General features: G+C 35.2%; 1 protein-coding gene across 5 annotated transcripts in view; it reads right to left on the bottom strand.

The window, feature by feature from the left end:
* Positions 1-2,201: 2,201 nt before the first annotated feature.
* The window catches only part of GALNT1 (polypeptide N-acetylgalactosaminyltransferase 1), an 86,697-nt gene continuing 70,644 nt past the window's right edge, over positions 2,202-18,254 (bottom strand). For all 5 annotated transcript variants that reach the window (XM_087948094.1, XM_087948095.1, XM_026678290.2 and 2 more), the window contains 4 exons: positions 15,166-15,305; positions 13,471-13,569; positions 12,454-12,588; positions 2,202-3,414 (listed from right to left, as the gene is read on the bottom strand). In XM_087948094.1, the coding sequence (XP_087804220.1) occupies positions 3,268-3,414; positions 12,454-12,588; positions 13,471-13,569; positions 15,166-15,305 (521 nt within the window). In that variant the 3' untranslated portion in view covers positions 2,202-3,267. The remainder of the gene's footprint in view (positions 3,415-12,453; positions 12,589-13,470; positions 13,570-15,165; positions 15,306-18,254) is intronic.

The raw sequence follows: 18,254 nt of genomic DNA, 5'->3' as shown, positions 1-18,254 counted from the left end.
GTGATTTCAGAGTTCTGGTACTTGCTACCATGTTGCTAGAGCTGAATGGGTATTGTATACATGCATCATGTTTTATATTATTGTATATAAACAAGTTTCTTCTATAAATGAATCCTGCTGAATTATTTACTTGTGGACTGGTTGGATTGCTGCAAACTCTAACAAGGAAGGCAGAAAAGGAGCGTCCTCCCTAGCAATTCAGAGAGTATATCTAATTCTTATGCTGATTTACTCTGGCAAAATTCTATTTGTAGACAAAAAACAATAAAGACTACTCTGAAGTAACTCCATGAATCATTCTTGGTTCTTTGGGTTTGACATATATATGTAAAACCAGAGCAGTCAATGAAATGAATGAATGCTGAATAGAAAATGATTGCTTAGTTGAATAGTAGTGCATTGAGATGATGTGGCCATAGAGAAAATGAATTAAGATCTCACTGCAACAAGCGTATAAAGGTTTAATGGTCAACAAAAAGAGGAAAACTGAGAATGTTCTGGTTGGATGCAGTTGATGAGATTCTCAAAAGACAGAGGTGTTTAAGGAACAAAGGCAGTATATGAATCTGTGTAATAGGTAATTCTCTACTTATGATTATAATGATGCCTGTCCATTATAGTTGTAAGTCATAATAGTTGTAATCCACATGACTGACCTGATTTTATAACCTGTTTTGTGGAGGTCATTAAGCAAATCACCATGATCATTAAGTGAATCCATTGTTATGGAGTATTTTTACTGTAAGTTGGTTTTTGGCAAAAGCATCCTAGTTGCCGAGTGCCTAAAATGTGGCCATGTGACAGGAATCAGCTGTCAGAACTGAGTCATGTAACTTTTGGGTAGTCGGCTGTATCTTCAATCAGTTGCTAAACAACTGGCTGTATGTCAAGGACTACCTGTAGATTTGGTGGAAGCAAAGATGGTTGTAAAAATAGAAAGGAATAGTTAACAGTGTGGTAAACAATTTTTTCTTTTATCTCTTGCTTTTCATTTATTTTGCTTTCTATTTCTTTTTATGCATTGCACAATATTATTTATTCCAACAAGAGTATGATGCTAATGTATTTATATTTCTAGTTCTTTAGTGCTTTCTTGTGGATCCTTTAGGCTTGTGACATACTTGTAGATCAGCTCTTTGCACTTATGTATATAACAATATATATGTCTGCCAAAAATTGAAATTGGAAGAGAAAAAACAAGGTCAGGCAGTATGTGTGTCTACAATCTAAACAGGGCTCACAGCTATGAAAATATACCAGATTTAAAATCTGACTTCTAAAGGCGCAGCTTAGATTGAACAAGTTAAGCAATCATAGTAGAACAATCTATATGTATACCAATGACATGCAATATTTTCATCATTTTGGGTTGTACCTGGGCAACATTTATTTATATTTATTTATCTTATAGCCAAATTGGGAAATTATACCATTGTTATTTTTCTATATGATTTGGGGGAAGAAATGGAGGATTGTGGAAACACTGACAAATATTTTACCTTTCTATGGGCAAACTCATACAAATTGACTGGCTGATGCCTCACTTAATGTATGTAAAAAAGTAACTGAAAGAATCATAGCCTGTGGGTTTGAGAATTACCTTTTAGTAGTCCTGCTTGAGTGTTCCATGAAAGTTCTGGTTCATTTCTTCTCACATTATGTTCTATGGTGATTTTCAATTCCCATGCTTATCCCCAAAGATAAACTCCCTTTCTCAAATTCCAGTTCTCAGCTACATATTGGTTGCACATATCCAAATGAACACCAGATGGCAAACCAGAAATATGAAATCATTAATTCTTTGTTGCCACCTACTAATTATTAAACAGTTGGCCAGTTCACAATTTCCAAGATTTAAAAAAAGAATTCAATTGGCCAAGAAAATGCCAAGAAAATGATGGGATAACCAGAATATTGTGATAGGGTAACCATAATATTATGCATGCCCAACTAGAGGAGGCTTTATAAGAGATAGATAATGAAGTATAGGATTGGAATTGGGAACATCACAAAATTAAAAAAATCACACCCCTTAGAATGTTATGTGTTATAGCTACATGGTCAGCAGTGCAGGTAGATAAGCTGGAATGATATACTATGGGGACAGTAAGATTTAGTGTGATATGATTTTCAGCCAGTTTCAGAATTGGAGGAGGGGGTACATCACTTTTACAGTTTAACACTTTTAATAAAGAGAATTATTTAATAATTTCCCTTGATTTTATTTTAAAAAAGTAGAACATTACATTTCAAAAATATGAGTGATATCGTAATATTGAATGGAAATATGCTTTAAGGAAACATCAGATGCCAGCTATTTATTACCTGAATAAGTTAATTTCTGCAGGCTATGGTGAATGGAATTGAGGAATGAAATACTTATTGCTGTAAAGAAATTATAATGCAGTATTAGGAGATTTGGTCATAAAACATAATCAGTTAAGAAACTTAAAACACACAAATAAATTCTGATCAAAGATAGCTGACATACTTTTAACTTAAGTAGCAAGTCAAACACAAACAAGTAAAAACATTTTTGAGATAATTGGAAAAAAGGAGCAACAGGTTTTGAAAAACTACAAGACAAAATCAAAAGTTAAATTAAATTTAATTTAAATTTAATCCAACATTTAGAGAACTAATTTTACTTATGCTGAATTTTGGTTTTTCTTAAAACAAGTTCAAGGCCTTTACTGTAAAAAATAATAATTGAACGCACGCAATTGAACAAAAAGTTGCTATTTTGTTCGATCACCTTTTTTCCACTGAAATCAAAATAATTATATCCATTTGATATTTGGAATTATAAGTTTTAACAATTCTGATTTTCTTTGCTACATCCTATTTTATACATTTTTGTATCAATGATTTTGCTCTTTTATTTTTAATCTGTCCATTTATATTTTTATATGACCTTTGGGTAAATATTGAATTTTGCACAAACATCTTAGCAATATTTCTAACAGCATTTTGGGAGGTTGCTAATATACAAGCAAATTAAGCTGTGCTGTTCTCCAGAGAGCATATTTCCTCGATTACATTTCCACTGCCCATGTGTTCTACAAAATGATTTCTTGTAAACATTAGTGCATAAAGCATTACAAGTACTCCTTTAGTTAGCTCCATGTTTCAACACCAGGATGGCTGGTCTCAGAACTTTAGAACTGATTGCTCCAGTGATCAAACAACTTGCAGCCTTTGCTTGGTACATAATATAGCAAATGCACTCGCTGAGGTAGTCCAGTCAATCCTTGTCTTAGAAACCCTTCAAAATATTTCTAGAAGGGTGACATTACGAAGAAGCCATTGTTGTGAACGGCTACCATTACAGTCCTTGATACTGGGCACCTGACTGTCTTCTTCAGTGGCTTTATCCAGGCACTGGTTACTGTTCATGTGCAACAGGATTAATTTCTTTATTGCATGTTTGGAGAACAAAAGAAGAGGAGGAGGGAAGAGAGAGAGATTCGATATCAGATATTGATGAATGAACATAACAAATTATAAACTCCCAAGTGTCCTCTGGAGCTCTCAGGCAGTGTTAATGACCAGATGACTGCAAAGAAATACAATCCTTCCTTTCCCCCCCCCCCACCCCCATCTGGTCGGAACTATGCTTTCATCCCCCACCATTCAGTCTCAATTGCCATTACCTATCCCCCCCAATCATCAAAACTGATGAAGCTTCTTGGATGATAAGCAAAACATTTTGTTCTTCTTCCTCAAAGAAAAAACAGTCGCTTTCCTTTTGAAAAAACACCTTTGAGACATCTATGACCTGGATGACTGAGAATCTCCATAGATATAACAAATGTTTGGTAATGTTGGGTAGTGTTGGGTAAGTCAGCAATCAAGCTGATATAATTCAGCATTGTTTGTAAAAGAGAGCTAGAAGAAATCAAAGTTTGAAATCTTACTTTCCACTCTCTTAGGATTCGTCTGAAAAAAGAATAGTACAAGGGCTGTAATACCATTTGGTATCACCTAGCCAGGGATAGGAAGGGTCTTTGATATGTAACATTTGAATGAGTAAATGAATGAGAGGTACTAATGTTGCTGGAACAAAAATTTAAATGTTGCTGGTAGTCTCCTGGATTGGTCAGGTAGTGTTCACTGAGTTTGCTGCATATAAGATTTTTACTTCTATAACATAGGACAATCCTCTTAGATCCCATTAACTCATTAAGTCCACTAATGGAAGAATATGGCAAGATTTTGGGGTCACTTCTTTGATAGTGACTAAATTAGCAAACAAAGAAAGTGCTGTGATTATAGTACATTTGAACTTCAGTTAAGGCATTTGGCAGAACAATGAAAAATAGACAGTACCACCACCAGATGCATTCATAATTGACTACAACTGCACCCGGCATGTAGCTCTCAGCAGAACTACAGCTACATAGAAAGAGGTTTTGCCTTGGGTCCAATGTTCTTCAATAGCTTCATAAATGATCTAGATGAGGACAACAACAAGCTGTGGGGGAATTGCTAAGACTTTGGAAGATAATTCAAGATTCAGAAGGAACTTGAAAGAATTGAGTATTGGGTCCTATTCAAGCTGCAGTTCAGCGGTGAAAAGTAAGGCAAGAAAAAAGAAATACATGTATATAGAATAGGTTGTACCTGGCTCAATAGTTTCAATTGTGAGAGGAATCTAGTGGACTACCACTTAAGTATGAACCAGCAAGTGCTACTGCTGCCAGAAAAGCCAGTGCATTTTTAGGCTGCATCAACAGAAGGATAGCATCAAGATCATGAGAAGTGCTAGTATGTGCACTAATGATGTCATACTTGGAATAGGTGCATACAATTTTGTCACCATAATACAAAAAAGATTCTGAGGCCCTAGAAAAAGTGCATAGAAGAGCAACAAAGATGATAAGAGATCTGGAGATTAAATCATATGATGAATGGTTAAGGAAACTAAATATGTCTAGGCCACTGAAGAAAAGGAAGAGAGGTGACAAGGGAAAATCACAGAGACAAAGGGGGGTTGACTTATTCTGCAAAGCATCTGAGGGCAGGACAAAAAGCTACATTTGGAAGGTTGTTCAGAGATCATACCTGGAACTAAGGAGAAATTTCCTGGCAGTGAGAGTACTTAACAAATGGAACAGTTTTCTTCCTGGTATTGTGGGTGCTCTATCACTGGAGGTTTTCAAGAAAAGATTGGATGGGGAGGGCGGAGCTGGCATCGCGACGATACGGCATGCAATCTTGGAGGTCTGAGATTGCTGCCAATATCTTTGCTCCTGGACGGTCCAAATGGATCTAAACCGTCCCGAAGAGATGGTGAAAGTGAAGAGCGCATCCTGTCGGGGATACCGCAAAGTCCCTGGTAGATCCAGGAGAAACTCTTCTTGCCAGCGGCAAAGAGGCAGCCATTAAAGCTGCTGAAGATGGGACAGCTCCGAAACGGAAGAGAACAGAAAGAGAGAGTGTGCCGGTTTGGTGAGAACTTTTTCTTTATTCTAAGATCTGAAAGGACAACCTAAGGAAAAGAAAGAATCTGTAAAAGTTTTGACAGAAGTGATTAAGCGGCGATTTTAAACAGGAATGTCAAAGTAATGTTTTTTTTCTTCTCATTGCTGGATTTTCTATACATGATCTTATATTGTGAAACTGGACTGGTTTTTTCTTTTCCATCTATTTTTTTTCCTCCTTTTTGACTTTGTAACATTTTAGGCTAGAGACTCCCTTTTAGTTATTTCTTTTTTAAAATATATTTTTCTTTCTTTTTTATTAATTCTTATTATATTTTGCTTGGAAAAGGAGAGGGAAAGTGAAAGCAAAGAAACTTTGTAACACTGCCAACTAGAGGCTTGGAAATATTCTACTTCTCCTGTGACCAGACAAAGCTGAGAAAGAAAGAACTGAGACTTTTTTTTCAAGGACATTGTTATTTGATAAGATAGAGGGAAGAGCATGGGAGAGTATTATTGCAGGTGCTCTTCTGGGTTTCTATCAACAGCTGGAGTCTGGTGTTGAAACTTAAGGGAAAAAAAGGTGATAAGTTTTTGGGGAAGAGAATTATAATAAGAGCCTTGGATAATTAAACAAAGTGCAGTGTGCTCTTTTTACTTTTTCTAAGTTGTGCTATCCCTCCTCACCAGCTTTATTTTATTTCATTTTATCTTTTTTTTTTTTTTTTTTTTGCAATAGCTATTTGGATCCTTGGCTTTGTTGGAGCTTGTCTTTGTTTTTCTTTTTTTCCTTTGGAAGTCCAATCTCTATGCTTGCTTTTTATTTTAAAGGGAAACCTTTAGTATTAATGTTTCCTTTTTTTTTAAGGGAATAGCCTTTTTTTCTCCTGTCCTGGTATTTTTGTTTTTCATTTACCTTTCTGGTTTATTTTTATGCACTCTTTTCTATTTGAGACCTCTCAATTGGATTAAGGTGTTGAAGAACCTGAAGAATTTTTCCTTTTCTTTCTTTTTTTTTTCAAGCCTTTATCTTCATCTAACTACTGATTGGATTAAGGTATACAAGAATTTGAAGAAATTTTGTCCTCCCTTTTTTTTATCATTACTATTTGGCTTCTTTTTTCTACTATTTTTATTTCGGACTACAATTGGTTATTTCACAATTGGATTAAGGTTTAGAAGAACCTGAAGATTTTGAATTGCTTAAAATGAGTAGGAAATTTACAGCTCCTGGTTCTTCAACTTCTACTTCTTCCTCTCCACCATCTGGAGGACAACGTTCAATATAGACAGTGTTAAAGCAAGAAAAAGAACAAGAAAAAGTGACTCTGCAGTTGATTATGCAAGGAATTCAAAATATTCAAGCAAGATCAGAAAATATTGAAAAGAGAATAGAGAACATTGAACAAAGAACAGAGAACATTGAACAAAGAACAGGGAAAACCGATGAAAAAGTGGAGAACATCCAACAAATGATGTTGAAGTATGATGAGAGATTCCAAAAAATTGAAGAAGATAAACAAAGAGACAAGAAGATTGGAGATATTGATAATAGATTAACGGTGGTTGAACAAGATAAAAGTGGCATGTTTAGATGGGAGATGGATAGATCAGAATTCTATCTTAGATCCCAAAACATAGAGGAAGAAAAAGGACAAAACTTAGCTGAGATAATGATAGAAATACTGGCTGAAGCTTTGGAAATAACTCAAGAGAAGATGATGGATGGAATAGATGAGGTTTATCGAGTTTTCACAAGATATGCGATGAGAAATAGCTTACCAAGAGAAGTTCACATTAGATTTACAAAGAAAGCCATTAAAACGCAAATATTGCAAGTGGCAAAAGAGAAAACATTGAAATATAAAGACAAGGAGATTGTGGTCTTGAAACAAATGCCCAGAAGAGTGAGAGAGATGAGAAGAGAAGAGAATACCGATTCCTGACTAAAATGCTACTTAAAAAAGAGGTGAATTATAGATGGCTGATTCCAGAAGGTTTAATATTCACATGGCAAGAACAGAGACATAGAATTGACTCAATTGAGAAAGCGGAATTATTTTATACAGAATTTTTTGGAGGGAAAGAGGAAGAGGCAGAAAAAGAAATTTCACTAATTGAATTCCAAGAGGACTGCCAAATGGCGATTGAAAAAGAAGGTGCAGTAGGTGGAAAGGTGGAAGCCAAAGAACAACGTGAACTAAGATCTACGAGAGCTGCTATTCCTAACTACAAAATATAACCATAGAAGAGAAAAAACTGATTACAATTAATATAAATGGACTTAACTCAGCCGTTAAAAGAAGGAAAACCTTTCATAAATTAGAGAAATTAAAATTTGATATAATTTGTCTACAAGAAGTACATATTAAAAAACAATATGAACAATTGCTGATACAGCCAAAACTAGAGAAAATATTTACTTCCTTGACACAACGTAAGAAAAGAGGAGTGGTTTTATATATTAAAGAGACCATCCCAGCAAAATTGATTTATACCGATGATGACGGAAGAATACTAATGGTGGAAATAATGGACAATAATACGAAAACACTCCTGATTGCAACCTATGCTCCGAATGACAAACAAGAATTCTACAAAAAATTACATATGAATATAATTGAACTGGACTACACTAACATAGTTATGATGGGAGACTTAAATGGAATTGTAGACAATAAATTGGACTATACAGCACAGAAAACAACAAAGCAAAACAGAAAGACTCTCCCTAAATCTTTTTTTAAAATGGTAGATGAAATAAACTTAAAAGATACATGGAGAGAAAGAAATGCTAAAACTAAACAATACACCTTCTATTCAAATAGACACTTATCATGGTCCAGAATAGATATGATATGGATGTCAACAGAATTAATAACTAATATTCAAGAAATAAATATTGAAACAAGTACTTGGGCAGATCACAATCCAATGACAATTAAATGGAAAGGACAAAAAAGAAGATCTAGATGGACGTTAAATAATACTATTTTAAAGGAAAAAGACTTCACACAGTGGATGGAGAAAGAATTGGCTTTTTTCTTTAGAGAAAACAAAAAAGAAGATACATCAATTCAGAATGTATGGGATACAATGAAGGCATATGTTAGAGGCTTGATAATAGATTATACAAGGAAAAGAAATACTATGAAAAGATTAGCCTCTAAGGCCTTAGAGGATGAGTATAAAAGACTTGAAAAAGAGCTACAGAAAATGCCACAGAAAAAGAACATCAAGCTAAAAATGGATATAGTTAAACATAAAATGGGTCAAATAGAAAAAGAAGAATTAACACAGAAAATTAGAGGTGCTAAACAGAACTACTTTGAAGATGCAAACAAACCAGGTAGATGGTTAGCATACAAATTGAGAAAGGAGAAAGAATCAAGGAAAATATTGCAATTAACAGATGACCAAGGCCAAGTTTGCTATGGTAGTAAAGAGAAGAAGGAAATCATTCGAGACTTCTATGGGAAACTATATATGCAAGAGAATATTGATGAGGAAAGAGTTAAACAGTACTTACAGAATGCTAATTTACCTCAGATACCTAAAGAGATTGAAACAATGTTAGAAAGCAATATAATGATGATGGAGTTAACTGAAGCACTCAAGAAGCAAAATAATGGAAAGGCACCAGGCCCAGATGGACTTCCGGCAGAATTTTACAAAACATTACAAGAATCGTTGAATCTTCCATTGCTAGAAGTTATGAATGAAGTTATGTTAAAGAAGAAGATACCTAAATCATGGTCAGAAGCCTATATTACACTTATTCCAAAAGAGGAGGCCGATCCATTACAAATTAAGAACTACAGACCTATTTCTCTACTAAATGCAGATTATAAAATCTTTGCTTCAATATTGGCAGAAAGACTTAAAAAATATCTAAATAATTTTATTCATCCTGATCAAAATGGATTTCTGCCAAAGAGACAAATTAAAGATAATATGAGAGTAATTTTGGACACCTTGGAATACTACGAGGCACATCCTGAAAAACAAATGGCTCTGATATTTCTAGATGCACAGAAGGCGTTTGATAATGTGAATTGGCGATTCATGTTATTACTGTTGGAACAGATGGGCTTTGCTAGAAAATTTATTCAAGCAATAGAAGCTATATACTATAAGCAAACGCAAAGGTAATGATAGAGGGAGAACTTACAGACTATCAATATAAGAAAAGGAACAAGACAAGGGTGCCCACTATCACCTTTGTTGTTTGTGTTAAGTTTGGAAGTGCTAAACAGAAATATTAGAGATGAAAAGAATATAAAAGGAATGAAAATCAAAAAGGAAGAGTTTAAGCTGCAAGCATTTGCAGATGATCTGGTTTTCATCTTAGAAGACCCTCTAGAAACAGCACCAAAATTGATAGAAAAAATAGACATATGGAAAGGTGGCTGGTTTGAAAATAAATAAAGATAAGACAAAGATCTTGACAAAGAATATGCTATTAAGACAAAAGGAAGAACTGGCAGACCTATTGAAAATTCAGATCACGAATAAGATCAAGTACTTGGGGATATATTTGACAGCAAGATGTAGTACACTAAAAGAGAATAATTATATCAAACTTAAACAGCAGATAGTGCTAGATCTGGCGAAATGGGAAAATTTACAACTGTCACTAATAGGGAGAATTTCAACAATCAAGATGAATATATTACCCAGAATATTACATTTGTTTCGAACAATTCCAATTAGGCTTGGAAAAGATTACTTTGAAGATTTAAATAAAATTGTGTTGAAATATATATGGCAAGGTAAGAAAGCGAGAATAAAGTTAAAACTTTTGCAAGATGCTAGAATTAGAGGAGGATTTGGTTTGCCTAATTGGGAGTTGTATTATCAAGCTACAAATCTGATGTGGGTTAAGGAATGGATAACACTAAGAAATACTAGATTGTTGACATTAGAAGGACATGATTTGTTGTTGGGGTGGCATGCTTTTTTATGGTATAAAGGAACTAAAACACAGGGGTATTTTAGAAGACATTATATACGGGAGTCTCTGTGGTTAAACTGGGAGAAGATTAAAAGACAATGTTATTTGAAAATTCCAGTCTGGCTATCGACTATTGAAGCATTTTCTTATCCTATAATATACCAAAAGGAACAAACAGTTAGATATGGTGAAATATTGAATGAAAAGGGTGAACTCAAATCTATACAAAAGCTAGAGGAACAAGGTATAAAGATGAATTGGTTTTCATATGCAAATACATTCAAGGTATGATAGAGATTCTAAAATGGAAGGTTTCTATGATAAATTGACTGATTTAGATAAGATTTTGACAGGTACTGATGAAAAGGTGATTAAAAAAATTGTATGGATATTTATTAGAAATTAAATTAGAAGAAGAACAAGTTAAAGAAACTATGATTGCTTGGGGAAGAATTTTGGATATGGAATTGATTTATAGAAATGGCAAAAATTGTGGTCTCAAAATTATAAAATGACAATGTCAATAGCATATAAAGAAAATTTGTATAAGATGTTTTACAGGTGGCATTTCCCCGACAAGAATAGCAAGAATGTTCAAGAATAAATCCGAAAAATGTTGGAAATGTCATCAGACACCTGGCTCATATTACCATATATGGTGGGCTTAGCGGATGCTAAAAATATTGGACTAAAATCCACATGTGGTTGGAAAAAATGACAAAAAAACATATAGACTTGAAACCAGAGATATTTTTATTGGGAATTTTACCTGAAATATATAGTAAAGACTTGAAATATCTGATTGTAAATGTATTAACAGCGGCTAGGATTGTATTTGCCAAAAACTGGAAAAATGAGAAAACACCATCACAGGAGGAAATCTTTAAGAAAATATTGGAATGTGCTGAAATGAGTAGATTGACATTTGAAATTAGAGAACAAGAGGATAAACTATTTTATAAAATTTGGGATCTATTCTATCAATGGTTAGACAATAAAATGCAGTAATGAAATATGTAGACTTTTAGAAAATAATGAATATATAAAGCTGTATTTTTTATTATATCTACAAAATGATTTTAGGATAGATTTGGGATAATATGAACTGTTATAAAACAAACTAAGTAAATTATGATTATCTTGTAAAATATGAATGAATAAAAGTATAGTCAAATGATTGATTAATAATGATACTAAGGTATTTAATTTTTGATTGAAAATACGAGATTATATGCAATGTAATTGTAATTGAAGACTATGAAATGGAAGCACAAAACAATTTGTAAACCAACCGGCACACTGTATGTATACATATGGAAGATGGCTTGATGTTTTTATGTTTTATTTGTTTATGTTTGTTTTTAAAAACCAATAAAAACTTTAAAAAAAAAATTGGATGACCATTTGACTGGGCTAAGATCTCTTGCCTTGAGCATAGGTTCCTAAGATTCCTTCCATGATTCTATGTTTCATATTCTGTAAATGAGATTGAAAATGAGATTGTTGACTATTAAGCAAGGACCTTATATGACCATGATTTATGTTTTCCTGCTGGTTATCCAACAAGCAAAGTCAATGGGAAACCTGAGATGAAGTTGCAAATCTCAGTCATGACAAGCTCCTCTTTAAATCTCTTGCAAGCAGGCTGGCATGCAAGTGAGTTTGGGTGAGCATGGTGGTTGGGCCTGGTAGAGAGGCAGGACTGCAGATCCTATAGCCTGACATGTATCAATAAGGAAGTGCTATAGCCCAGAGCGCAGGTGGGGAATGGATGCTAATGGGCTTGGTACAAATGTGGGTGGATAAACAGCCACCTGCCTGGATCCTATACTTGCCCTACAATCTGGGGGCTCTCCGGGAGAAAAAGCGACAGGAGGGAGAATATCTTACAAGAGTGACTTGTGTTCTACTTCCTCATTGACTTTGTGGGAAGCAAACAAGGAAGGCTGTAAATGGATATCATGTGACGCTATGAAATAAATTGACAGAATGTCTTTCAAAACAATGTTTTCTTTCTATTTTCTATTTATAACCAGATATTTTCTCAAAAGAGTTTGGATTCATAAAGAGACGTACCACTGGATCATACTCCCAAAGCTGATTGCCTTTTAAGTGATGGCATTTGAGCATTGTGACTGGACCATTAAGTTTGGAGACATCTAAACACAAATCATCTGTTCGGATCTCCTTGTTAGCTGTGTATGAGAAAACCTTGACAGAAAACCACATTTGATTACAACAGTGATACTTCATTATAAAATCTGAGTATAAAACCTCCTCCTAATGAAATATTTGGAAAACACCAGCCAAATGAATCTCCCTTTTTCCACTTAAAAGGTTTCCTAAACAATGGCATTTATTTTTCAAACTTCCCATTTTTCTAGATTTACTTTTTCTTCTATTATATTAAAAACTGTAATTCTATTAGCACAATTGTGCTATTGTAATGTATTACATTATGTTTACTCACTCTAAACAAAAATAGTACATAACATTAACAAATTATGTAAAGTGGGAATTTTTTTAGCAGTGTCTGTACTGACATGAGAGATGACAATTGCTACTAGAAATACTAGAAAATGGCGGCTATTAATTGGGATTCATATGGCTGAAATCTGAACTGCATTTACTTATTTGATATGGTAAATTTCCCCTGGCAAATACATTAATTTAAATATTAATGATGCAATAGTATTTGGGGGCATTTAAAATACAAAAAATTGTTTCACACGAGATGCAGGCTTACATGGGTTATCTTGCTGGAAGTGCCACAAAAATATTGGCTAAATGCCCAGTGTTTCCATATTCCATAAATCACTCAGGGCTCCAAGAGGAGGCAACAATGTTGCCAAATTAACTCTAGAAACAATTTGAATTAATTTGTGATAGAATCTTTAATCTATCCACCACTCCTATGAAAATTCATACTAGTGACTAACTTAAAGCTGATTTGATGCTGATTGTCCATAAAATGGAATTATGATTCTTCAATATGCTCCATTATTGATTAATTATAAGAATAGAGATTTTAAATATATCTGTTAAATTATTTACTGCTCAAAATATAATGAAAACAAAAAATGTTATTATTACCTGATTACCACCCATTCCATGGCAATTAAAAATTCCAACTTTTTCATTTTCTTTTCGTGCCATGTTATCTAGACACTGATTTGTTTCCGCATTTCTTATCTAAAGAAAGGTCAAAAAATCAGATAGATGATAGGTAGGTAGGTAGGTAGGTAGGTAGGTAGGTAGGTAGGTAGATGAGATAGATAGATAGATAGATAGATAGATAGATAGATAGATAGATAGATAGATAGATAGATAGATAGATAGATAGATAGACAGACAGAACACACAGACACGTGCGCACGCACACACACACACACACCAGATACATATTAACTAACTTGCACATTAGCCTTAAAAGTGTAAAGAAGGACAATTTACACATCCTCTCTCTTTAACTACTTAATAACAAAGTCATGTAGTCATTGGGCTCATATTCTCTCAGTGATTATCCTTTTTGCTTTCTCTGTAAATTTTAGCTCCGTAAGTCAGTGCACATACAGGCAGGAAGGGGGCGAGTATAACAACACAGAGATAGCACAAATATAACTATCACATTGCTAAGATTTGAAATGTGTTTGTTTTCTACTATTTATCTTGGTTTTGATCTTAAAGTTTATATAATCTGAGACACGTAATACCAATATTTTGTTCACAAATTTGGGTATGCTGTAAACTTTCCACAAACTGAAATTAGATTCTATTAGAACAGAGGTGTCAACTCACTTCGTAATGTGACGTATTGTGACTTTTCCTTTCGCTAAACTGGGCGTGGGTATAGCCAACATGTGACACATCTGGGCCACGGGCCGCGAGTTTAACAGCCTTATATTAGAGTTTTTTGTTTTTTCCTTGAAATAGGGCAACATAGTTTCTTCAGAGGCTAGCTTTCTGATAAATTACAAAGTCTTTTGATTCAATAACATACAGTATATGTATGTCAGCAAAAATATAATTATACTCACTATTGCTCAGGCTTTTTATTTTTAAATAAAAATATTGATCTCATTTTCTATTTGTATTTAGTTAGTCTTTTAAATGTTTTTTATCTGTTTTTATTAATGTTATGTTTTAAATTGTATGTTAAATTATATTACAAATATTAATTTTTCAAACTGCATTAAATGAAATTAAATTTGAGAATACATTTTCTATTTTTGTTTATAATTTATAGTTATTTGTATTTAAAAATGGTTTGTTATGACAAAATATCTATCAGTGGCACGATGTAACTTTGACACCTTTAATGCTTGGAAAGAAGTGCTTTGTTCTTTTTCTCTGTTCTATGACACTTTCTTTTGTATTTTTATCTTACAATAAAATTTAATATAAAGAAAGCTTACGTCAAAACTAGTATAAAAATGATTATATAATCCTATATTCCCCTATTAAAGATAGATTTTCACACCAAGGAAAAACTCTGTCTTAATCCCACTGTATCAAATGTTATAGGTTTCCACATGAAAAAGCATAGGTGTTTAGTAATGACATTTATTTTTCTACATGCTATATCAGGTATGGGCATTAATTTTTTCAAGAGGTCACATGAGAAACAGACTGTTGTGGAGGCTGTTGCCCGACTGCCCTGCCACTGTCAATGCCCTGCCTGCCATAGATACTGACAAATTGATTAGGACAGCTTGCGGGGCAGATGTGGCCTACAGACAATAAAATGATCAGGTCTGCACTATATGGAATTGTACATAAAACTGTTACCTCTCCCAAAGAGAAATAGTGTCGTGGTATTTGGGAATCAGGATAAACAGTCTCTAAATACCAGGAAAAAGGTTTGCACTGAAGCTTCTGTCTTAGTCCAAGTCGTGAAGAAATGTCTCCATAATCCACCTTTGTAACCCCTTTAAAGAAGTATATATTACTGTTAAAGTCTGCAGAGAATCACAATATTATTTTTTTCTTTTGTACAGTTTTAGTGAAATATAAATACAGTCATATTATTTCAAAACCCAATCTTTACACATAATCTTTTTCAGAGGCTCTGAAAAACTATAATAAATTTAATCTGAGTATTAGACATGGGGACAAATTTGGTTTAAAAAGTATTTCTATAATTTAGCCTGTCAGTCCTGTCCCAACAGGCTCTCTAGGAAAGAAAAATGCTTGACTCCATCTGAAGGTGTCAAAGGATCTTTTACTAGAGACAACTGGATGCAGTGAAAGCAAGAAAGAAGAAAATCTGCACAAATTGCTACATTTCCAAACCTTTAACCTTTTGACTAGTTCATCAATGTCCACTAGGATGGTAGTTGGATGTTTTGAGAACAGGACACTTCAAGAAACAATTAACATTCCATTCCCAGGTCCTGGGTGCCCAAAAACCCTTGAAGTGTCCAGATGACATTGGTTCACACCTCTGCTTCTTGTTCTATTTATTTATTTTATTTATTTATTTATTTATTTGATTTGCCAATTGTTTACAAGATAATAAGTATAAGTGTATACATAGTTGTGAATACATGAAATGGGTACATATAAGAAAAATAAAAGAATAAGAGAAACAATAGGACAGGGATGGTAGGCACGATGGTGCGCTTATGCACGCCCCCTACAGACCTCTTAGGAAAGGGGTGAGGTCAATAGTAGACAGTCTAAGGTTAAAGTTTTTGGGGTTTGGGGAAGAGACTACAGAGTCGGGTAGAGTATTCCTTCTCACTAGTCTCCCCCTCTTTCCTCTTTTTCCAACAGGCCCTCTTATCCCCCACATCTCCCCCTCCCTCTCTGGGTTATGGCAGGCAGCAACACAAGCAAAGCCTGACATGCCTTCACAGGGGCATTAGTCCTAGAGAGAGAGAGTGATTAGAGGATGTCTCGTTGTTTAGTTATGGAATCTCTGTAGTTTGATAGAGCGTACATGCCATGCACACATGCATTCCGTTTCAGAAGGGGGAAGATGTTTCCAAGCTACTAGGTATTGGACATTTTTTGTACTTGCAGGAGTCATTAAAGACATTAGAGATATTGAAGAGAATGTCTAAGTTCAATATGCTGTTCTCCTTTAATCAGGGTGGAGATTGGAGGGGCTCCCAGCAAGGGAGAAATTAGTGCCAGCTTCCACAAGCTACAATGAAATACCAGATGGTCTTTAGGAAGTATAAGCTATACTGTGACAGGGTGGTTGTTATGCCAACATATTTGGGGCACAGTGTTTTTTTTTGCCATTTACAGCCAATGAGGTGGTCTGGGATGTGTTATGGGGCAGCTCTGGCATGGCCACAAATTCTTGTCCCATAGCCACTTTAAAAAGGGCAAAACCAGTGCTACTATGCAGGAAGTTATTTTACTTCTGCAAATGGGAGGAGGACCGACCAGTTGTCCTGCTAGTAATTAATAAAACATCTTAAATATTGTTCTAGAACCCTGTTAGTCCATTCACAAGCTCCATTAGTCTGTGGATGATGGGAACTTCTGAGTACCAGCTTGATACCTAATAATTTAAAAAATTCTTGCCAAAATTGTGAGATGAGTTGAATTCCCTGGTCTGAGATTATGTACTCTGGCACCTCATGTAGCCTGTAGATGTGTTGTACGAAGAGCTTAGCAAGAGTGCGGGCTGTGGAGATCTTTGAGCAGGGTATGAAGTGCACCTGTTTGGAAAACAGGTCTGTCATAACCCAAAAAACTTTTCTGAGCTTTCAGAAAACTCAACAATGAATTTTGGAAATCATAGAGATTTGGAAGGAAATTTCCAAGGAGCCTGGTGTTTTGCCAAAGGCTGTAGGAGTCCCGGCATTTTTTCTGGACATTGTCATATTATGGCATTCTAGATAAAGTATCTCCCCCAAAATTACAGCCCCCTAGGATATAGCGTAAGGCGAAATTGAACAGATTAAAGAACTGTACCTAGAAGACCTGTTTGGGGGAGTTTCCTAGAGGTTTTTAGGGCCTCTATGGTTTGTCCAGACCTCAAAAGAGACTTTGCTTCCCTTTAGGAAGTGTCTCCAAGTCAGGAGTGCCCATCATACCATGTAAGTTTCCTTTTCCCATCTTTCCCATTGCTGCTCCATTTCCATGAGTTTCTTTGAGGTGTATGCACAGGGTTGTAAAGCTCTCTGTCTTTTTGTAGTAATACAGTCCCATGGCTACATTGCTAGCATCTACTTGCATTATGAAAGGGGCATTTGGGTCAGGGTACTGAAGCACCGGTTCAGTGACAAACAGTCACTTTAATGTCTCAAATACAGCCTCACACTTCATAGACCATTTAAAATGGATTTAGGCTTCCCCTCCCCTTTCATTTTTAACAAGTTTGTAAGGGGTAGGGTTATCTGGGCAGTCTTGGCTGTTGGTTTTGATTTGGGTTCAAGCTTTGTGATTGCTTAATGGTCTTCGAATGTCCTGCAGAGCACCATCATAAAGCAATTAAAAGTTGTACAGCTCCAGAGCATCATCTTTGTGGAGGGTAACCATCCAATTCACTGCGGCGTCCTCTAGTGCCAGCATCACCACCCTCATTTTGGCTTCTTCAGTTACTATGTCAGCTTTGTATTGTTGCATGTAAAACCAGATGTAGGTGATGAAAAATCTCAGGTTCCCTGGGTCTCTGCTGAATTTCACTTCCAGAGATGGGGTTCGGCATCCTGTCTGTTGTGGCCTGCCAGCAGCCAGTAGAGCTGGCGGCAGACTCAGACAGTGAGGAGGTTGGGGAAGGCTCTGATGAGTGCCCTGCGTTGGAGGCAGAGATGGGGCCACAGCCGTCTGACAGTTATCAGCTGCCTTCAGAGTCAGAGATCAGTGGGGCAGAAGAACAGCTGGAGCCTGTTCCCAATGTGTGCATGCACAGAGCTGCC

Source organism: Notechis scutatus, chromosome Z (assembly GCF_049901735.1).
Source record: "Notechis scutatus isolate UNSWTSFEM ecotype Mainland chromosome Z, rNotScu1.2, whole genome shotgun sequence".
Taxonomy (NCBI): domain Eukaryota; kingdom Metazoa; phylum Chordata; class Lepidosauria; order Squamata; family Elapidae; genus Notechis; species Notechis scutatus.
This window is presented reverse-complemented; position numbering and strand designations above follow the sequence as displayed.